This window comes from Tamandua tetradactyla, chromosome 5 (genome assembly GCF_023851605.1).
Source record: "Tamandua tetradactyla isolate mTamTet1 chromosome 5, mTamTet1.pri, whole genome shotgun sequence".
In the NCBI taxonomy this organism is placed as follows: domain Eukaryota; kingdom Metazoa; phylum Chordata; class Mammalia; order Pilosa; family Myrmecophagidae; genus Tamandua; species Tamandua tetradactyla.
In genome coordinates this window covers 120,877,303-120,900,086 of record NC_135331.1, presented here as the reverse complement: position 1 = coordinate 120,900,086, position 22,784 = coordinate 120,877,303, and the positions used below count along the sequence as shown (strand labels likewise).

Below are 22,784 nucleotides of genomic sequence, written 5' to 3'. Positions count from 1 at the left end.
GCCAATTGTGTCATCCACACAATCATGCCACTTTCCTAATCAGTTAGAAATTAACAAAAGTGACTTGTTTACAGGAACTCTGATGGCATAATTTTCTGACAGTTCTTCATCTATGAATATATTAAGCGTGGCTTGTTTAATTATGAGGGAAAGTATAACAATTGGACTCATCTGAAAGAGAAATACATTTTTTCCACAAACATTAAAATTTTGTCAATTACAGCATATATATATATTTAAATTTTGATGTTGTCGTCTTATAAATGTAGACACATTTTAAAGTTCTCAGTAGGCATCTCAATTTTGAGATGAAATCAAGGAAATGAAAATAATTGCCATGATTTTTGTGACTCTGGGAAAATGTGTTTGTAAGAAATTCTGTTATTTATATGACATGTATGTAGAATAATACACAAGCTTATAAATGAGAATACATTTCAAATTATGTTCAACAAGCCTCTTACATAAAACAACCACACCACGAATGTTGGTTTTATTAAATTTGTGAAGAAATTGAGAAAGTGGAGAAGTTATAATTCTGTTTGAAATTTAAAAAAATATATATTTCTACATATCTAACAACAATGCATTTGTTCATGTGTTTTTTGAGAGCTGCTATTACATTTTCCCTTGTATTACATTATAAACCTGCAGTATTTTTTTCTGTGCTGGTTGTTTTAGCTTGTTAAATCTAAGAATTGATGGAACTGATATATGGATTGGAACATTTGTCCCCATTTCCTCTCTTTCTTCGATAGTGGTAGACTAAGACCTTTAGCCAAGCAATCATCTTGTGAATATTTTTTAATGTTATTCTTGATGATGAAAGTAATGCTAACAGGCTACATCAGGGATGTATATCTATGCTTATTAGATTTTAGGAATATTATGTTACTCATTGACACCCAAATTTTTATAAGAACAAACTACGTAATTTGGTGTGACATGTAATTTTGTCTTAGATTATCCATTTTGGCTCATTACTCAATTAATCTTTTAAGGAAAGCAAAACAGTACTTTATAATTTGGTACTTTCAAAAGAAACAGAAATATATTATGAACATACTTAAGTTCAATCTTTTTTGCCCTAATTTTAAATACCAGGAAAAATGAGGCATTTAAAATGCCACAAGGAAAGAATTAGGGGATGTATTTATGAACCGATTTCAAAATTGTATAGACAGTTTTCTTTGAGTGATTTAATTTGTATAAATAACAGTTATGATCTATCATACCTACCTTAAAACTGTCCCACAAAAATAAAATGTGGTGTTCTCAATCTCTTAGAGGTAAATTATGTAGTTGTCATTTGTACTGTAAAGTAACTTTCTGTTTCCTCAAATCCAACTTGATTTAATGTTTTAATGTTTGATTTTCCTTTCTGTCAGATGAAAACTGCAGTAGACATTGATGAATGTGCTTCCAAGCCTTATAAAAATTGGGGTGTGAAATTTTACTATAGTTGCCTGCCAGGCGAATGACCAGATATTTATATATTTTAGGCCTATCAAATGATTTTTCATTTCAAATGAAAAATTTCAATTCACTCCAGGTTGGACTTGATGTGCTTACAGTCCTTCAAGACTCTATGTGATTATTCTCAGATATGCTAGGCTCTGAAAACTTGATGTCTACCTCAGCATATATTTTTAGAAATATATATCAAAGAGGCAATCACTAGAGCTCTGTATGGGCAATATTGTAAAAACCTTATGACCAAAGACTGGTACAATCATATCTAGGAAATGTACTATGTATATCTAATTGTACCATTTTCTGAATTACTCTAAAAATGAGTTAACTAGAATTTCCTGAGATTATTAATAAAATGTATTTCTTTGTTTTTCTTTTAAATGTTTTTATTAAAGCTAAATTAATAAAGAAAAACATAGATTGTTATTAACTAATAAATATTTGTTGTTTAAAATGTAGTTTAAATGCAGAGATGAAAAACCTGTCAGACTTTTGCATGGTATCCCCATCTTTTAAACAATATTTACTGCTTTAAAATGTGAAAAGTTTTGTTTTAAGCTGTTGATGATAGTAAAATCACTTAATAAATGTGAATTCATGTGGGCAGTGTTTTGCTAAGTTATAAAATCATTGAATTTTTAAGAGGGTAGATTACTAAGCTTTTGGTTTTCAATAAATGTAACCAAACCTCTTGAGGCATGCAAACATTGTCTAAGAGGAACAAGAATGTTCAAAACAGTGACTAAGCTATCATTGTTTAAACTTATAAGTTCTCCTACAAATGTACTGCAGATAACAAGAAGATAGGGTGAGAACCCACAACATGAAGTGAAAATTATATACATTTTATTAGGTAGTGATTTTTAGTATAATTATACACAGTGACTACTTAGATTATATGATGCAATTTTAATCTTATCTTCAACTTGTTCCTCCATAAGAAATTGCTGGAATGCTTAGCCAACACATCCGAGTCTTTAGACAAATCAGATATGAATATTTCTTTTGTTTTTATGTGCATTGCAGTCACACTTATCACCCTTAGGGAAGCATATGTCAGTTTACCTGGGCATGTTTCTCTCTTGAAGCAGACGTCTTGTTTTTATTAGGCTAAGCAGTCAATTACGTTCCTAAGAATTTTCCCAAAGTCTTGTCCAAATACCTACTTATTTCTACAAAATCACTTTCTCTCGTAGCTATTAATTTCTCTGCTCAAGATGTTTGTTATTGGCATACTGTTTGTCTGTCATTTTTTCCTCACCTCCTCACCTCAATAACTCTGCTTCTAGGTGAGAACTATATGTTCCTGTTTGAAATATAACTTGAAAATGGATTTCACAATACCATCTTTGTACGGTTACTAAATATTCCATTGACAGTAGCCACTCAGAGATATCTATTGCTATTTAACAACATGGTCTCTCCAAGGTCTCACCAAGGCCTTGAGTAGAAGTGGACATGATGAAACAGCAGCAAAGGCAGGGCTGAATGAAATTGTCTCAGGGAGATGCAATACAACAAATGAATAAGCAACTTTGTGCTGCTTCTGCTGTGACCGTGAGACTCCTAGGTATATTGAACAGTAGGAGCTGAAGAAAAGAACCTTTACAGAGTTTGAGGAACATGGGATTTGCATAATGTTGTATCAAAGGGAAATGTGCATTTCTAAATGAACAGACTCCCCACAACTGTTAATGAACATCCCCAAAACTGAGTCCGACAGTGTAACAGAAACCTATACAAATGATTGGACATGCAGACTGAATCAAGGATGACTCCTAATAAATTTTCTGGAGTTAGCATTTTGTCAAAAGCAAATATTTTAGAAACAGGTTTTGTCCATGCATTGGTAATATTTATTCATCATATATCAGTATTTCTACTACTCGTTAATCTTTGTTAGTTTTTGTATTTTGTGCATGTATATGTGTGTGTGTTTATTTAAATTTGGAGAGTATGTCGAATGGCCAATGAGTAATTTTTGAACTGTATTTCAATTATATGCCCTTCAAAACACTTTTGCTTGCTTTTCAGAGATTCAAAACAATTCTAACACTTTCTTTTTATAATTTTATTGCTAAAAATGCTTTATTTTGGGTGGTTCAATGGTGGCTCAGTGGCAAGAATTCTCAAGTTGGAGACCCAGGTTCGTTTCTGGAGCCTGCCCATGTAAAAAAAAAAAGTTTTCTTTTGTTCATATTCTATTGTTTGATATGGCTTTAGGTCTCTCAATCTAAAATGTTTTCATTCACCTCATTCTTTTCCTCACTATTTCTATTTTGAAGAATGTGGGACATTTGATATATAGCATTTCTGACTAACTGCATTCTGGTGATTAAATAACCATAACTTCCAGAATGTTTGTCTCCCTTCTGTATTCCTGCAAATTGACAATTAAATCAAGAGGTTTGGCCAGATCCATATTTGATCCCTTAATTGATGTTCTTTTCTTTCATCAGGAGTCACATAATGTCCAGTAGTTTCCTTTTAGTGAAATTAGCAGGTATGAATACTCAATTCTAAATCTATTAATTTATTGCAGATTTTAAAATTGTAATAACCTAATGTCATTTTCCCTTCTTAATTTCTTATTTTTCCATTGAATGTTATTAATAGGATTCTCAAATGTTACTTTTCTTAATGGATCCTTTCCTAATTTGTCTTTTAGAATTGTTATGGTGCAATTTCTTTAGTGAAGGCAGGATAAGTGCTTTATTTTTTCCCTTAATTTATCAGTTCAGTAGATCAAGAATAGAATAGTATGGCCTACAGACAAAATCTGGCTTACCACATGTATTTGTAAATAAGGATTCACTGAAATGTAGTTGTCCTTATTTGTTTATTATCATCTATAATTGCTTTCTGCTACAAAAACAGACTCAAGTTACCAGCCTATGACTGGCAAAGCCTTAAATAGTTTCTAAACTATCTAGAGGTTTGATAAAATGTTTGCTGACCCTGTTCAAGATAATGAATTATTTCCCTATCATCTTCCAAAGAGGACCACATTTTGTAAGTACCATTATAGAATCATAGAACTAAATATGTTTCATGAGATTCAGTCAGTTGCAAATTTTATCTTTTTAGAAAAATAAATTTTGCCACCTTTGACTGAAGAAGGTGTCATGAAGTTGACACCTGACATGACTTTGGTCATATCTAATGGTTTCCTCATAATCTGTTAGGACAGTATGTCCAGACGTAGCTTATACATTTCCTACCACAGATTTGAAAGCACTCATTTTTAAAGAAACCTATTTCAATGCCACAATCAAGACCCTAGTGTTTCTATATATTACTGACTTGATCATGATTTCTAGGTGACTGGGGCAGGATGTACAGGAAAATATGTATTTAATAGAAAATACATCATTACTTCCTCTGAAACTATCAACTCAAATTCAGGACTATAAAATCTTATATTCAACCTCTTCTATAAAATATCTGGATATCCTTTCTTCCATATTAAAATTCTACTCTTAAAGACATAGAGAAAAATGAAATTAGAATATCCTATTATTACTCATTTACTTCATCCCACAGTATAGCCACAGCATAACAAAACAAAAATACTAATAAAACATGATCAATGTAATTTCTGATATTTTATGTTTTTTTACACAACTTCTCCTCATTCTCCCTTAATTTTTTGTATTATATCTCCATGTTCTGAGCCTATAGGTATTACGTACAATGAACTTTCCTTTTTAGTCCTTAGTACTAAAAGTAAACATGTATAATTTTTAACAGCTGTTCTTATGTTCATGTTTCTCCAGTTATTTTGGTTGATTAAAGCTTATTACCTAAAGTTTATTTATTTTGGCTTCTGGGAATAGTAATCTTCACATTCTTATATGTTGATAATTACAGGCATGTACCCTTTATACTTTAAAGATACTTCTGCTGACTATAAAAACCTTGGTTCACATCTTCTCTCTTCTTTTCTTAAATCTTTGGCTGCATTTTCCTCTGGCATAACACGTCATTGTTGAAAAGTCTCATGTTGATCTAATTTTCTTTTTATTTTGTCACTTTCTGTTTTTTTTTTTAAGTTTACCTATATGTCCAAAGGATTATTTTTCTTTAAAGTACAGCAATTTTATCTGAATGTCCTGATGTTGATCACTGTGTCAATGTTTTCTGAGATTTTTCCACATAATTTCAAATATTCTTTTTCAGGACTGTTTTCTTGAATCGTAGTCTGGAGTTTGTTCTGTTTCCTTATTTTTGTTTTTTTCTCAGTGAATTTTCTAATTCATAAATCTTTGTCTAGTTTCAACATTTGACAATTTCTTTCACTATCTTTAAAGTACAATGTGTTTCTTCTCTTTCACTTTCTGTCTTGTCATTATCTCTTGTAGTTCATTTTTTATTATGTTGCTTTTGACTTAATCTTCTTTTATTTTCATTTCTCATTCTTTCCTGTTTTGTGATCTCATTGCTGAGTTTCCTATGTGTGTGTATTTTGTTCTTTCATGGCTTATATTATTTTCCTACTGTCTTTAAGTTCATTCTGCAATAACATATTGCACATTTGATTTGATGATTTTTAGTATACTTTTTGCCATTTGCTTTCTATGTTTATGGACTTCCATTGTCTGTAAGGATATTTTTCAATTCCTTATTCTCTTTTTCCTTTGAGTAACTCATTATGGGATTTAACCCTGATAATTTTATTGCTTATTTTCATATGTTAATGGTCTTTTTGAGCTTTAAAAAGAGACGTGATTCAGAGTAGCTCTCCTCATTTCACAGGGCTCCCTCTTTAGTTAATTTTATTTCTTGTCCTGCCTTCTGAGATGTCCTAGTCTATTTTCCTCTGTCACTTTGTCTGGATTTCTCCTCTCTTCATCTCTATTGTTCATATCCTGCTCCATTTTTAGTCCACTGCTAGCAGCTTTTCCCCACTGTGAGTCCCCACTGGAAGAGAGGTACGGCCGCTCAGTTTTGTGGTTCAGGACACTACACGTCTTCAGGCATTTGGCCGCTCTTCATTTGCACACATCCATTATAGGAAATAGTAAAGCCTTTGCCAGCTTCACTGCTCTCATACTTGTTTACCGGGCTTCTCAGAGCACACTTGATAGCTAGGTTGAGGTTCTCCAGTTTTTGTTCTATAAGATTCCTTATTTCCCTGGGTTATCACTTGAACCAATGGTTGTAACACATAGTTCTTAGTTTTACAGATATTTTTAGTAATTGTTGTGTGTGTGTGTCTGTATGTATGTGTTCATGGGGATACCATTTCACCAAATTTTCTTGTAAATGTTTTCAATGGGTTTTTGGTTTCCTTATCTTGTTAGTCTGTCTCTTTTTAAGTGGGAATTTAGAGAAGTCTAAAAACCATCCTAATACCACCACCATTTTCCCAGAATTTGAATCCTGATGCAGAATATTCCTATTCTGATCATTTACTAGTATTTTTATGTATTTTTAAATTTGTTATGTGTTCCAAATAAATTTTGCAACAAAAAAGATTGAAAATGAAAATTTCTACTTAGTAATTTATGTATTAACAATTATTTTGCTCCTTAGAATGACTTTACGTTTTAGACTTAAAGTGAACATTTTGTTTCTTTTTAAATTACTTTCATTTAAACACCCTTTTTTAGCCAGTAACAACTATCTTATGTATTTAGCCATAATTCATTATAATTGCATTCTTTTTATTTGGTTTTGATGAAAACTTTATACGTTCTTTATAAAATGATATTTCCAACAGTGATAAATGAATGTCCATATTTGGTAAGTACACACTAAAAAGAGAGCCAAGATAGAAAATAACATTTTAACTATAAATTGTAAAATAAAGCAGGGAGAAATATTTGCATAGAAAATTTCTCAATAATGTAGAATGCCATTCATTTAACATTTTTATCCTTATTTTACTTTTAAATTATTTATTTACAATATTTATTGAGTCATGCATGGTGCTAAGCATAGAGAGTTAAATATGAAATATATAGAATAGTGATTTGCTTACAGTTAAGGGGGGGATACTGACAGGTTATAGAACATGTGTCATGAGATGCAGAGGGAATACAGGGAACTTAACAAACCCAAAGGAGATACACATAAACCAAATGCACATAGCACATGATGCCTCAGAATAAATTCCATCTAGAGTAAGCTACAGACCTGAGTAAGAATCAGACAGGCTGCTGCTAAACCATTTATAACCAAGGAAATGGCATGAGAAAAATCCTGGAAATAAGAGTGAGAGTACAATTCTGGGGATTGAAAAGAGGTTTTAGGAATAAAGTCCAAAGGTGAGATGAGATTGTATGTGGGGAGTTGTTTGTAGAAGAAGAGGGAATGTCAAGAAATAAGACTGGACATCTAAACAGGAGCCAGATTATTCCAAACTTGCAAAAAATGCTAAGATTCGAATTTAACCTTAAGAGGAATTGTTATTCATATAAATAGCTTCATTGCCAAATGTTATGCCCATGTTTGATTGTTTGTGTGGGGAGAGATCAGTCTAGCTGCAGTTTCCCAGAATGAACTGGCAAGTGGCTAAAACCCAAGACAGTGAGGCCAATTAGAAATCTGTGTTTATAATTCGAGAGAAATTTAATGTCAGTCAAGTGTAGGAAGTTGCAGTGGTGAAGAGAGAGTGGAAGAATTAGAAAGTTATATGAGACTTTTTCTATCTTCATACCTTTGCCAAAATGAAGGAGGTAAAATTGCATGACTTGAAAGTCATTTGAGTTTGACTAGCACAAATAGGGCGCTGAGGGGCCATACTCAGTTTCGGGCTGGAGCATCTGTACAGAAATGGACCATTAACAGAGAAAGGTAGTAGTAGGAAGTACACATCTGGTCAAACAGATGAAAGTCTCAATTTAGGATATGTTAAATTTGAGGTGTTACAAGGATACCCAAAATATCTTTCAATACTTATTTGGATATATTTGTGTGAATGAAAAATTTTAAGCAGGAAGATAAATCTGGGCTGAAGAGATAGACTTTGGAGACACTCATTTATAAATAATATCGTAAACCAATATAATAAGTGAGATTACTTAGAAAGTGTATGTAGATTGAGAAAAGAAAGAAGGCCCCTAACAAAAGTTGCAGCGAGAAAATATTTAAAATGCGAATAGAAAAGAGGAGGCACACTATTTGTGGAGACACACAAAACAGAGGGGAAAAAGAGTGAGAATTGGAGCCACAAGAAGAGTATGCTTAAAGTAAGGGACAAATCTACACTAACAAATGGCACCTCAAGATTATGTAAAATGGGGGCCCAATAATTGCAAAGGAGACTTAGCTTTCCTACAGGTAGGGAGCAGAAGTTACTTGCCTAGTGCCTGAATATTGTGTGGATATAACAAAGTGAAAATTACTACAGATAAATCATTGAAGAAGTTTTGCAGCAAAGGGAGGAGAGCACAAAAGTTGAAGGATAAGGTAAAATAGATGTGCTCTGTTTTATTTTCCTTTAAGGTGTAAAATACTGTAATATGTTTAAATGCTGAGAGAAAAAAGCTAGAAATAGGAAGTCAGAAAATTCAGTAAATGGGGAAAGAGGTAATAGGGAAGAGCCAAAAATGTAAGAAAGGCTAACACACATTTGTGGGAGTGATACCACTTTTGTTAGGAAGAAAGAGAATGTCAAAAAATACAGGTTCAAATGTAGTGAATATGAAGAAAGAGAATGCCAAAAAATACAGGTTCAAATGTAGTAAATATGAAGAAAGAGAATGCCAAAAAATACAGATTCAAATGCGGTAAAAAGTAAGATTGATACATCTGAATTAGTTGGAATTTGTTGATGCCCTCCTCTCTGTGAGGTAAGAAGTTTGGTTATCTCTTGAAAGAAAGATGTCTTATAGCAAGATTTGAGGTTAAAAGAGTGTATAGAAATTGAAAATTGCACTATGATATCTTAGATGGGTTAATGAGCAGCATCAGAATTTTACAGATACTGGAGAATGATCCTTCAGCCAGCTTAGCCTAGTCACTACTTAGCCTAGTAGATCAATGCATTAATTCAAAGCAGTGCTTACCAAGATATTTTTTTTTTACATTGAAGCACATATAAAAATGGTAACATTTTGTCATATCTGGGGTATATACTGACATGGCTCCTTGAAGTCAGAAATACCTAGCCCATTAGATCTGGTTATCTTGGAAGTTGCTATCTAGACAAAGGCTAAAGTGATCAATATTTAAGCACACCTGAACCCATAGGTGGCAAATGAGCACACTGATGAGATGCTCTGACCAAGGTCGATTTTCCTGGTAGAAGCCACTAAAGCAAATAACAATGGAGTTGAAATATTTGTAAGAGAGTGGTTTCATAGAATGAAGAAAAAGGGTACAAAAGCTTGAAGGCCAGAGTATAGTGGGTGAAATTGAGAGTAGGCAACAAGCATAGGTGAAGAGTAAGATATGTCTTCAGAATGTCTGTATTTGTTACTTAAGATATGGAGAAGTGTGATGGTCAGGGCAGTATCCATGCATCGGCCATGGAAGCGTACGACTGATGTGAATTGGATGGGAAAGTTCATTGAAGATTAGAAAGCTAAAGAAATGAAATGCACACTGATTTTATAGGGAGTCCACTGGGTGTTGACATTAATCAGGATGGCAATACTAAGAGAGAAACAGAACTTCTCGAACAATAAACTTTGCATAAAGAGGAAATGTTCCTAAGAGGTTGAGAGACAGTATTAATGAAGTTATAGAAGGTAGTGTCATAAATTACCAAAAGACTAAAAAATATAGTGATTTTTACAGAAGTGGGATTAATGGCCATGAAGTACTTGCTATCCCTGAGAATGTTATGTCTACATCATACAGAGAAGTTTCTTACATGTAGTAGAATTAAGAGCTTTTTTTTTTTGAAGCATTTGCTTTATTAAAGCTGGAATAAATTATCAGTTGGCCATATGTCAACTCCAAAATATGCAAATAACACAAGACTTTAGAAGCAGAAAGCAACATAATGTTTTTTAAAACATCATTATAACTTTGGGCAGGAAGAGTCTTCTACCTGCTAGCTTTCTTTCATGATCCTGTCTACAGGTTTAGATCTGTTTCATGCTCTCAAGGATATTCTCTGGTACAAGAATTCCCTAATACTTCTGACTTAAAGAAGTTTCTTTACTATTCTTGGTGGTTAATACTTTGATTAGTTAATAATTCTTATATTAAATTTTCTCTGTTCAGATTAAAGATACGGTTTCTGTCTCCTGTCCCCTTACTGATATGCCCAGGTTGGCGGCTAGTTATTTCATGTATTCTAAGGCACAATTTTGCTTTTCTTTTCATTTTAAAAATAAATAATTTTTAAAGTCAGGGTATTCCTAACAATTGATGATGTCTTAAATATTTTATCTTGCATTTTGTGGTATCTTAGATTTCAGTGAATCTTGTTATTTTTTTCTGCTTTGACTTTTTCTTACAATCTGATCATTAGGGACTGAAGAAGTATAGTCATTTAACTTGTCCCAGTTATTCATGAAGAAATATACTGTCATTTTAGAAATGACTTGCTGTGGAATTTGGGATAGTCTAAAAATTGAAATATCCATCTGAGCTCCCTGCATGTAAGTCTTATTTCCTTCTTGAATCTCTCTCTCTCTCTCTCTCTCTCTCTCTCTCTCTCTCTCTCTCTCTCTCTCTCTCTCTCTCTCTCTCTCTCTCTCTCTCTCTCTCTCTATCTCTCTTTTTATGATTGAGTTTTCTTCTTTCACTCTAATCCACAGATTTTAGAATCAGTGATAATAGCAGTAGATGGTTTATTTCTTGGAAAATATTTTGCTATTTTTCTTCTAACCAGGACACTCCTTTCATAAACTATGTAAAAATAGTATGAGGAAAGAAACCATGGCCTTTCTGTGCTCTTTCAAGAATAACAGCTCTGCATACTAAATATAGCTTATCCCATTGAAACGACTGGTCCCATTTGATATTCCATTATAGTTAAATAGATATTGCATGGCCCATCTCCCAATTGTTGCATGCACAGTGTCTCATTAGTATCCTCATTGTGCAATGTGTAACTATCTGTGAATGAGTAAATACTTTCAGTACAGTGAAATTAGTATATGATTAGCAAGTGCCTACTAAGAAAGGAACTGATTTGAAAGCAGAAAATCTAGCCAATTTAGATAGCTTCCCTGATGAATTCAAGCTTGAATCAATTTGTACTCAGTCTTTTGAATGTGTTGTAATTTTGACTAAAAACTGAAACAAGATTATTTCTGTAAATCTAATATCTCCTTTCTGAAATACTCTCTGATATAAAGTCTACTGTACCATGAAATAGGTCTGTTGTACTTTTTCTTTCAACTTTGATGACATGCCTAATAAACTTGTGCTTCATTATACAGAAAAAGTATTCATTTTTGAGACTGAGCATTATAGGAAAATGGGTTACCATATTGTTATTCCAACTGATAGACTATTAAGAAATATGCAAGTATGTAATTACAAAGAGTCATCCTGTTATTACCAATTGTTCATGACCTAGAAATAGGTTCAAAATTGCTGAAGTTATAATCAGAGATAATTTCTAACATTTATGTGGCTCACATCTTTAAGAAACCTACATAATTCCACTAACTTAATCTCATCAATTCTTATAACAATATTCATGTTTGGAAAATGACAAGTATTAAATTTAATTAGGAAACTAAGATCATTTCATTAACCATCCATTAATTGTGTACATCCTCTGTATTTAGAATAAGAGTCTCCTAATACTTAAGCTAAAATTCTGTGGTTTTGAAAATGCCCTGCCACCAACAAACAATGATGTACTTAGCCTCTTTATTTTTCCTGTTATATTGAAATAATTAACTCAAACATTTGAATAAAGCCTAAAAATAGTCAAACTTTTTTTCTAGTAAAGCCATTAAATAATGTATATCTGAAAATAACCCAGGGAGCCAATGAAATGGACACTTATGGAATAGATTATTCTAGCAATGACCATTAAAAATGGGGATTAGGAAGAGTGGGGATTAAAAACTAAAACATGGGACTCCTTTTTTTCCATACATTGTTCAAGGTTAAATGCCAGTTCCAAAAGTTTTCTAGAGATGCATGGCAACACTATAAGGAACAGTTGCTACAAATCTGATTTTATGTAATCTCACTTAAAAGCTATTGCTTTTCTACACAAAAGACTCTTAAGGGAGTGGATCCTGTGATTTGATTTTCAAGACTGAAAAAAAAAAAACTTTAATCAACATACACCAATCAACAAATTGAAATCTTTGAAGTAAATATTTTCAGTCAACAAAATATATCACAGTTGTGAGCAAATTTTCAATCCATAAGAGAGTCAAGGTGAAGGTTTTATTTTGTCACCCAAAATGTTTCACATATATCCATTAGCTCCCACTTGCTCCATGGATTCGTGCTGCACATCGTATCATTGGACACCTGCAGGCTCAGTGTAACTGAACTCTTGGTCAAGGAGAACCAGACCTCGGTGCTTGGAGAAGCCTTTTCACACAGGGAATCAAATCTCAAGTCAGCCTGACCCTTGCCTGCCTAGTGTGAGGGCTTTGGAATGAAGTCAGTATGTAAAAATTAGGATAAAGAAAGAACCTTTCAGTCTAAACCCAACCTGTAGAGCCAGTATCCCTATTCAGCCCCTTTACTCTAAGATCTTCAGCCTTCACTTGTCAGCTTTTAACCTAAAGCCTGGAATACACAGTATTTCCCACTCATCTCCAGAGAGTCTGCAGCTGTGCTAAACCCTACCTGCTAGAGAGAATAGAAGGAAACGCTACTTCTGGTATAGCAAGAAATAGAAATCACCTTTTGTCCTTTCGGGGTCTGTGAGTGATTGGACTGAGGAACTGCACTCTTCTTCCTTGTCTGAGTTTGGATCCAAGGGATAAATTATAACACATCCATTAGAATCAAAACCAAAATAACAACTTGATTAATGATAATGTCTCACATAAAGCTTAGTGTGAGATCCAAACTGAATCCACAGAGCAGGAGTTCTTACTCAGGTGTTGCTTGATGTCATTACTAATAAAGAAGAAGGAAAAAGACCATCACCAACTTTCCTGCCACCTTAACCTTTGAAAGATTAACTCCACCAAAACTAAGAGCTTTGAAGCAATGGTTATTTCCTACCTACCAGGTAATTCATTACACATTTGTGGAAAGGGCTAATGCAAAGGGTAAGAGAACAAAAGTTTTCATACAAAGTTCTTCTAAATGGAGTTTAAGAATGGAAGAGAAGATTTTTTTTTCCTCTTAGCTGCAGGTTTTTATATCATTCAAATGCATCACTACCTGGAAGTCCTGCTTTTCTGCCAGTTTCCTTGGATCTTCCTTCCTGGCCATTATCTCTAATCTGGACTGGAAATGAAATGGCTACAGCTTACTTGATTTGAAATTGCAAGACTCTGTCACCCTACTTTCCCGGCCAGATTCTACACTCTAGTTTTTTCAATGTAATAGGATTCAGTATCTTAATTCCCTCTTTCGTCTCTAAAAAAATATCACTCAATATGCTATAGAATGAGATCTTTGTTTCTAAGAACTTTAAGGATTTTTGATATTGTTGACCACTCAAAATCCAAATACACATAAAAAGAGCTTTAGTACTGTTAAGACCAAAAGCAGTAGGATGAACAGCAGTATTAATCTCCAGATTAATAATTAATGCCTGGATTAGTGATCATTTAATAAGTATTGCCGAGAATTAAAAGCCATTTTTACATAATTTCACTTATTTTACATAAGTTCTCCTTATTTTGTTATGTAATAATAATGGACTCTGCCTTCCAGGAATTCATTTAATTCACTGAAAAATGTTAAGTGAGCTCCAACTTTGTACCAGACTTTTTGTGTTTGGGCAGACAGTTAATGAAAGGACAGACAAAGGCCTTGCTCTTACATAACTAGTTTCCTATGGGAGGAAAGCAGAATAAAAATAAATAAGAAGGAAAATATCATGTTATACTGATCTGAAGCCATTAAAAACCCCAGAAAGGTCATGTCATTTTCCTGATCCAGTCTTGTGGGGACAGCCATGTTTCTCTTAATCTTGATTCAAAATTGTGCAGTGGGAATTTTTACTGGACTGTTTTCCTGGAGATGTAACATACCCAATTGTAGGTGTGGCCTTTTGATTAGATGGTGATATGACTTTGGCCATTCAAGGTGGATCTCGATCAGTTTACTGGAGTCCTTTAATAGGGAAAACATTTTGAGGAGAACTCAGAGCCAGCATGAGACTCAGACATCTGTAGATGCAGAAAGAAGATGTCCCCAGCAAAGCTGTTTGAAATCAGAAGCCAAAGGACCAGCAGATGCCAGCTACATGCTTTCCCAGCTGACAGAGGTGTTGTGAACTCATCAGCCTTTTTTGAATAAAGTATCTTTCCCTAGATGCCTTAGTTTAGAAATTTGTATGGCCTCAGAGCTATAAACTTGTAGCTTAATAAAGCCTCCTTTATAAAAACTGTTCCATTACTGGCATGTTGCATTCTGGCAACTTTAGCAAACCAAAACACATATAATAATACATTCTATAAACTAGTGAAACAAAATAAGATGATGTGACAGAGTGATTAGATAGTCATGATAAACCTTTGAATAAGAAGTTATATAGTGAAGCAGGCATTCCAGGGGCAGACAGTGGCTAGGGAAAGACTGTCAGGTAAGAATGAGCTTAGTGTGTTAGGAACTAAAAGAAGGCCAGTGTGCATTTCACAACCAATAGTCGTCCTGAAAACCCTTGGGCTCTATCTAAGGCTCTTTAAAAGTTTTTCTCAGTAAGTTTAGTTTTGCTGAAATGTAAGGCCTCCAGATTGATGCTAGGACAGAAAAGTCCTGAAAACCAGAGGTACCAGTATCTCCAAGAACATGAACCTGCTTTATTCCTCTACCCATAAGGTCAACACTCCTTTCCAAGAATGAACAAGTTCAAATGGTCACTGCCCAAACATCCCTGAAAAGTGAGAGAAAGACAAAGGAGAGGGAGAAGAAATTAGGATTTAACAAATGACTGTGACTACCGACTCATAATATAGATGTTTAGTTTTCTTGTTTAGTATTTTAAAATAACCAGAAGGAAATACTTGAAGTTGTGAACGTGTAATTGAGTATCCCTGATCTTTGAAAATGATTTAAAGCTATTGCAAGAAAAAAAAAAAGTCAGATGCCCATGTTTTTATAGATCTACTTCCAGATGGTTTGTTCTGTTCCACTGATATATATATATATATATTTGATATATATATCTAAAATACTTCACTGTCTTAGTTAACCTACCTCTACTGTAAGTCTGAAAATTGGGTAGAGTGCAATACTAGTGGTCAGTGAGAGGGAGGGGGAAGGTATATGTGATGTTTGGAGTTTCTCTTTTCTTTTTATTTATTTTTCTGGAGTAATGCAAATGTTCTAAAAATGATCATGATGATGAATGCACAACTATGTGGTGATACTGTGAACCATTGATTGTTAACTTTGGGTGGATTGTACGGTGTATGAATATATCTCATAATAAAATTATGTTAGAAAAAATAAAGATGTCCAGTGTGGCTGGAAACTGAACAACAAAAGGAGAGGAATACATGAATTATAGTTGAAAAATTGGGAGGGACCAAGTTATAAATGGAAAGGAGGTTGGATTTTATTTGAAGTATTTCAGAGGCCATGATATTGGAGATATATACCCACATTATATTGTCTTATATTTAAAATAATTATTCTGGAGTCTGTGTGAACTATGTATTATAGCTATATATATTATATATAGTACATATGACATATATATTAAGAAAGTAGATGCATGAAAACCAATTAAAATGAATATTATTCCTGTTTGATAGAGGATTGGTTGTGACAGAGTAGGTTGTTAGGAATGGAGATGGAGTGAAGTGGGCATAGATTTGGGATATTTTAAGAGGTAATGTTTTTAGGACTTGCTTAATGATGGTAATGAGATTTGGGAATTGATGAGAGTTAAAAAGAATGAATGAAGAGAGTTTTATTTTGGCCGTGTTAAATTTGGGATGCCCATTAGTTTTCCACATCGTGTTGGTGACTGATGTTTAATTGAGGACAAAAGCCTGTAGTTCCAAGGACAGGTCAGATCTGAAAAGTTTTACTTGTGCGTATTTGCCATGTACAGTACATGGTACATTGATAGTTTATATATATATTTTTTTATTGTTGCAATCAAGTGAAATGGCAGTAGTAGAGAGAAAAGGTAAGTTGAATAAAAGAATAAATAAGCAAAAAAATGAAAGCAAGAACCAATGGACCTGAGACGACCAGTAAAAATTATAGGCAAGTCACAGAAGAAATAAGTGGTATGGAAATTTCGAAGAGAGAGTGTTAAGAAAGCATAGAATGCATGAGAAACTGTTTATAAAACAGGACTCTGGTTATTTGGATCATTTTTTTGAAGTGTGTGGCTTATTCCAGCTGTACTGTTTCTGTGAGGAGAAAGCTATCATAATGTAGTTTGACCCAGATGAAGGAAGCAATTGAAGAAATTTGGCTAAAGTTGACAATGAAGAAACAGATAAAAAGCTGAAATTTGGAAGCAAACTCAAAATCAATAAATATATAATTGAGTTAGTCATTAATTCATTTTTTGTAAACTAGCACAGGTTTTACTAAAGTCAATCTCTGAATGAAATGTATTTATAACTAGGTTTTTGCTTTTCTGTGTCAGACATGGAAATCCAATTAGAGTGCATGTATTTTTAGGCAGGATTAAAAGTGAGACCTGGAGGTAAAAGATATTTCGAAATGCACATTTAAAACTTATTTTAAATAAGAGTCAGAATATTTGATTATTTATTTATCCAGAAGCTGGAAATCTAAAAGGATGCATGAACACCATTTTCATGAATATATTCAAGCTGGTTATGCTTAATAATTTATTTGTCAAATAAGTGGAGCCTTTATTACAGCTCACTGAATCAAATTAGAAATCTCATTTAAATTCTATCTACATTTTGGCAATGAAAGCCCTAAAATAGTATACATGCACACTTCAAATGTAGCCAATTGTTGTTAAATTACGTGGAACAGTATTCAGGAATTGAAAAGAGTCAATCACAAGTTATTTTTCTGACAATATTTATGATATTCATTATATAACTTGGAATTTTACTGTTCTCTTAATGATTTGTCCTAAGTAGGATTGAAAATGAGTACCTGTCCCTTAGACATACAATACCACTGTTACTGAAGAATTCAAGCATGGTTTATTTTTCATTCTTGTAAAAAATATTTTTTGAACACCAATACATGTCAGTAACTATTCTAAGGGACTGGGATACTAGAAGAAATAATTATATCTTTCCTTTTCATCAGTCCACATTCTTAAGAAGAGGTATAATAGCAACTAACTGCAATATATTCAGAAAACTGCCTGCAGAGAAACGCACAAATGCTGTAGAAGATTGACTAACTGTTCCTGGAAAGGACAGGCAAAAATATTCCCTGCTGTGACCTTTGAGAAGACAAAGCCAGGTAGAAGGACATCATAGGCTGATCAATTGTTCCATTTGCTGTGAGCAGAGAATGCATGAGAAAAGAGCAAAAACCCTGGGAGGACAGGCCCAGTCCAGATCTTGATATTCCAGTAGCCAGTCCTATAGACTTGTAACTTTATTCTCTAAGTCTGTGCTTCTCAGGCTAGAACTCTATACCATAGAGGACATCTGTAAGGCTTAGTGAAAGTCATAAGAGTAATTGAAGCATTGACTTTGTCAAATTTCTGTACAGACTTAAGTGTGCATGGTGGAGGGATTATATATGCATTGTAGTATAACATGGAAATATGTATTAACCAGGATGTAATATGGTGCAAAACTCAACATTTTCATATATTTTAGATTAAAACACCAACCTTGAAAAATAAAATTAAAAAAAAAAAAGCTTTACTTGTAGATTTCTTGTCAAAACATTCTGTCTGAAACTATCAATTTCCGATCCTCATCAGTTAGGACTTCTTTAGTAGATGAGTTTGGGAAGCATGAATTAGGTATGAGGAGCAGTTGAAGGCCAAAATGATGGTGTCTTTCATCAGATTTGTCTTTTAAAAATATAAGCTGATGGGCGGGCCACGATGGCTCAGCAGGCAGAGTTCTCAGGTGCCATGCCGGAGACCCAGGTTCGATTCCCAGTGCCTGCCCATGCAAATAAAATAAATAATATATATATGTATATATGAATGTAAGCTGATGGTGGCATAGAATTCAAGTTGATTGGGGGAAATTGAGATCAGAGGACTCAGAGATACTTGCAGGAATTGTAACAAAGAGGGAGTGACCATGGAGCACAATAATAAGACCCACAGATCTTAGGCTTTTCCAGAGAACAAGAAAAGTATCGATTAAGATTTCAAAATAATATTTCATTATTTTTCTTCTCTCAGGGTAAAGGTCAGTGGGGATCTCCACAAAGTGTCTTATGGGTCACAAGACTTTTATAGGCTTCTCAGTTTCTACAAAATTACATCCCTGCCTCCTGAAAACTTGTGCGATCTTCAGCATTGTTTGCTGAAGTATAGATTCTTATTTTGTAGGTAAATGCAGTCTAACAGCTCTCAGAGTATATCAGTACAATCTAAAATCAATTTCCAAGCACTATTTATCAAAAATTAACCTGGGCAAAACTAAAGCAAAAACAGAACAAAATAGAACAATGCACCATTTAAGGGAGCTCAAAATGCAACTATTCCTCAGATATCCCATGATCTATTTCTAATTTAGCAAGTTAAGAGAATTGTAAAAAATTCCTGTAGGGTTGCTTTTACTGATTATTACTTTGGTATGAATGAAAGCAGATTATATGGAATGAAATTTTAAGAAACAGTCATGTGAAAATAACTGTTGCGTCTTCTGTAAAGATGTTTAGAAAAGTTGTGGATGTCCTCTCTAAGAAGATCCTCTAAGGACATTTCTTTCTGGTTTCAGTGTCAAGAGAAAATGTCTTCACCTTAAGCCAGTATCTATTGTTATGTAATGACCACTGCCTTTTGTGTAAATGAGCAACTTTACTCATTTGACTGCTAGAAATTAGGACCAATTGAGTGGCTCAAGTTAATTTATAGGACCTGAAGGTATGACATTTTTAAACACACTATTGAATTCATTTTAGCAGTATACTACATTTATTTCTCCAACTTGTGAGATTTTTTAAAAATTAATATAATTTTTTATATTGGAGACCCATAATTTTACAGAAAATCATGTGTAAAATACAACTTCCAATATACCACCCTCTACTAACACTCTGCTTTAGTGTGGTACCTTTGTTATAATTGATGAATGGATATTTTTATAATTATACTGACTTTAGTCCACCATTTACATTAGCGTTCACCCTATTACACAGCCCTATGAGTTTTTTAAAAAATTTCGTTCTATTGACCTATACATAACCTAAAAATTTCCCCTTTAACCATGTGAAAATGTATAATTCAGTGACACTAAGTGTTGAATTCCATTCCCTATCTCTCTACCCATGCCCCTGGTAAACTATATTCTAGTTTCTGAATCAATGAATTTGCTTATTGTAATTTTTTCATATCAGTGAGATCATATCGTATTTGCTCATGTGTGACTAGCATCACTCCACATGGTGTTTTCAAGAATCATCCATGTTGTCACATGTATCAGAACTTCCTTTCTATGTCTGAATAATATACCATTGTATATATTTACCACATTTTCTTTATTCATTCCTCAGTTGATGGGCACTTGGGTTGCTTCCATCTTCTGACAGTTGTGAATAATTCCTTAATGAACTTTGGAGTGCAGATATTTGTTGGATACCCTGCTTTCTATTTTGGGGGTATATACTTAGGAGTGGGATCCTGTGTCATATGGTGTGCCGGTTTGAAAGGAAGAATGCCCCCTAAGAAAAGCCATGTTTTGATATAAATCCCATTTCATAAAGGTAGAATAATCTCTAATCAATACTGTCTATTTGAAACTGTAATGAAATCATCTCCCTGGTTGATGTGATTTAGTCAAGAATGGTTGTTAAACTGGATTAGGGGATGACATGTCTCCACCCATTTGAGTGGGTCTTGATTGGTTTACCGGAGTCCTATAAAAGAGGAAACATTTTGGAGAGAGAGATTCAGAGAGAGCAGAGAATGCTGCAGCACCATGAAGCAGAGAGTCGATTGGAGATGAAGAAGGAAAACACCTCCCGGGGAGCTTCATTAAGCCAGAAGTCAGGAGAGTAAGCTAGCAGATGATGCCATGTTTGCCATGTGCCCTTCCAACTGAGAGAGAAGCCCTGACTGTGTTCGCCATGTGCCTTCTCAACCTGAGAGAGAAACCCTAAACTTCATTGGCCTTCTTGAACCAAGGTCTTTCCCTGGATACTTTTGACTGGACATTTCTATAGACTTGTTGTAATTGGGACATTTTCTCAGCATTAGAACTATAAACTAGCAACTCATTAAATTCCCCCTTTTTAAAAAGCCATTCTGTTTCTGGTATATTGCATTCCGGCAGCTAGCAAACCAAAACATATGGTATTTCTAAACTTAACTTTCTGAAGATTGGCGAAACTGTCTTCCATAGCAGCTGCACCATTTTACATTTCCACCAAAAATGAATAAGTATTCTTATTGCTCCACCTCCTCTCTCATACTTGTAATTTTACCTTTCTTTTAGAACTAGTCACTCTACTGGGCATGAAATGGAAAAATCATTGTAGTTTTGACTGGCCTACCTGTGATGGCTAATGATATTGGGTACCTCTTCACATGTTTTTAGCCATTTGAATATCTCATTTAGACAAATGTCTATTCTAGTCTTCTGTGCAGTTGTTAATTGGGTGTTTACCTTTTTGGTTGTTGTCTTATTTTTGTTGTTGTGTTTATATATTCTGAATATTAAACCCTTATTAGATGTGCGGGTCCCAAATATTTTCTCCTATTGTGATGCATCAAGTTCATGATGAAATATGTTGATGCAAAAAGTTTTTACTTTTGATGACCTCTCATTTATCTATTTTTTCTCTTGCTTTTGTTTTCAGTGTAAAGTCTAAGCGGTCCTGAAGATGATTCCTATGTTTTTTTCTCAGAGTTTTATAGTTCTTGTTATTATAAGCCTTTGATCCATTTTTAGTTAATTTTAGTATATGAGGTGATGTTGGGTCCACCATAATTGTTTTCACATGGATGTCCAGTTTTCCCACCACCATTGGTTGAAGAGACTATTCTTTCTCAATTGAGTGGATTTAGCTCCATTGTAAAATATGAATTGGCCAGAGATGTGATGGGTTATTTCTGAGCTCTCAATTTGATTCCATTGATCTATATGTCTGTCCTTGTGCCAATATCTGTTTTTTATATTTATTTCATTTTTATCAGTTTTATTGAGATATATTCACATACCATATGATCCATCCAAAGTGTACAATCAATGGCTATTACCATAAGCAAAGAGTTGTGCATTCAGCATAGCAATCACTTTCAGAACTTTTTTTTTGTATCTGTATGGTGGGGTCATATTTCATCCTTATTCCATGTGAGTATCCCATTATTGCAGCACCCTTTGTTGAATTTTTTGTTCGTTTGTTTGTTTGTATTTGTTGGCTTCGTATGGGTCTGGAATCGAATCCAGGTCCCCTGCATGGCAGTAGAGAATTCTACCGCTGAACTACCCTCGCAACCCCAATTGCTGAACAATTTTTATTTTCCAAAAAGAAAAATCACTTACCCCTTAGCAGTCACCTCTCAATCTCTCTATCCTTCTCCAGACTTATATCAACTAATCTAATTCTGTCTCTATAGATTTATTTATATTTAAAGAATATTTAAATGTTACTGTTAACTATCGTCCATAGTTTTCATTAAGTGTATTATCCCATATACCCTCCTGTTATTAAAGCCTGGTACTAGTTATGTATATTTGATACAATTCATTCTCATATTTGTATTATTCATCACAGATGTCATAGACCACAGGTCCACTAAGTTCCCACTAAGGGATAATCCCATGTTTTTTTCCTCTAACATTCATTCTAGTAATGTACACGACCTAAAACTACCCCTTTCATCCACATTCACACACACAGTTCAGTGCTTATAATTATACTCACAGTAATATGCTATCATCATCTGTATCCTAAATAGTAATTCTGCACAAATTAAGCATCAGCTCCCCATCCTCTATGCCTATTCTATTTCTTGTAACCTATGTTCTAAATTTTAACTTTCTGAGTTTGCTTATTCCAATCCATGAACATAGAATGTCCTTCCACTTGTTTAGAGCTTCTTTGAGTTCTTTAAGCAATGTCTTGTAGTTTTCTGTGTATAGGTCCTTAATGTCCTTGGTTAAATT

At 33.8% G+C, this 22,784-nt stretch overlaps 1 protein-coding gene across 1 annotated transcript in view; it reads left to right on the top strand.

Annotated features, from left to right (window-relative positions):
- The window catches only part of EYS (EGF-like photoreceptor maintenance factor), a 1,737,133-nt gene that overhangs the window by 359,908 nt on the left and 1,354,441 nt on the right, over positions 1–22,784 (top strand). Inside the window, 1 exon segment of the mRNA XM_077159432.1 lies at positions 1,402–1,428. Coding sequence (XP_077015547.1) covers positions 1,402–1,428 — 27 coding nt within the window.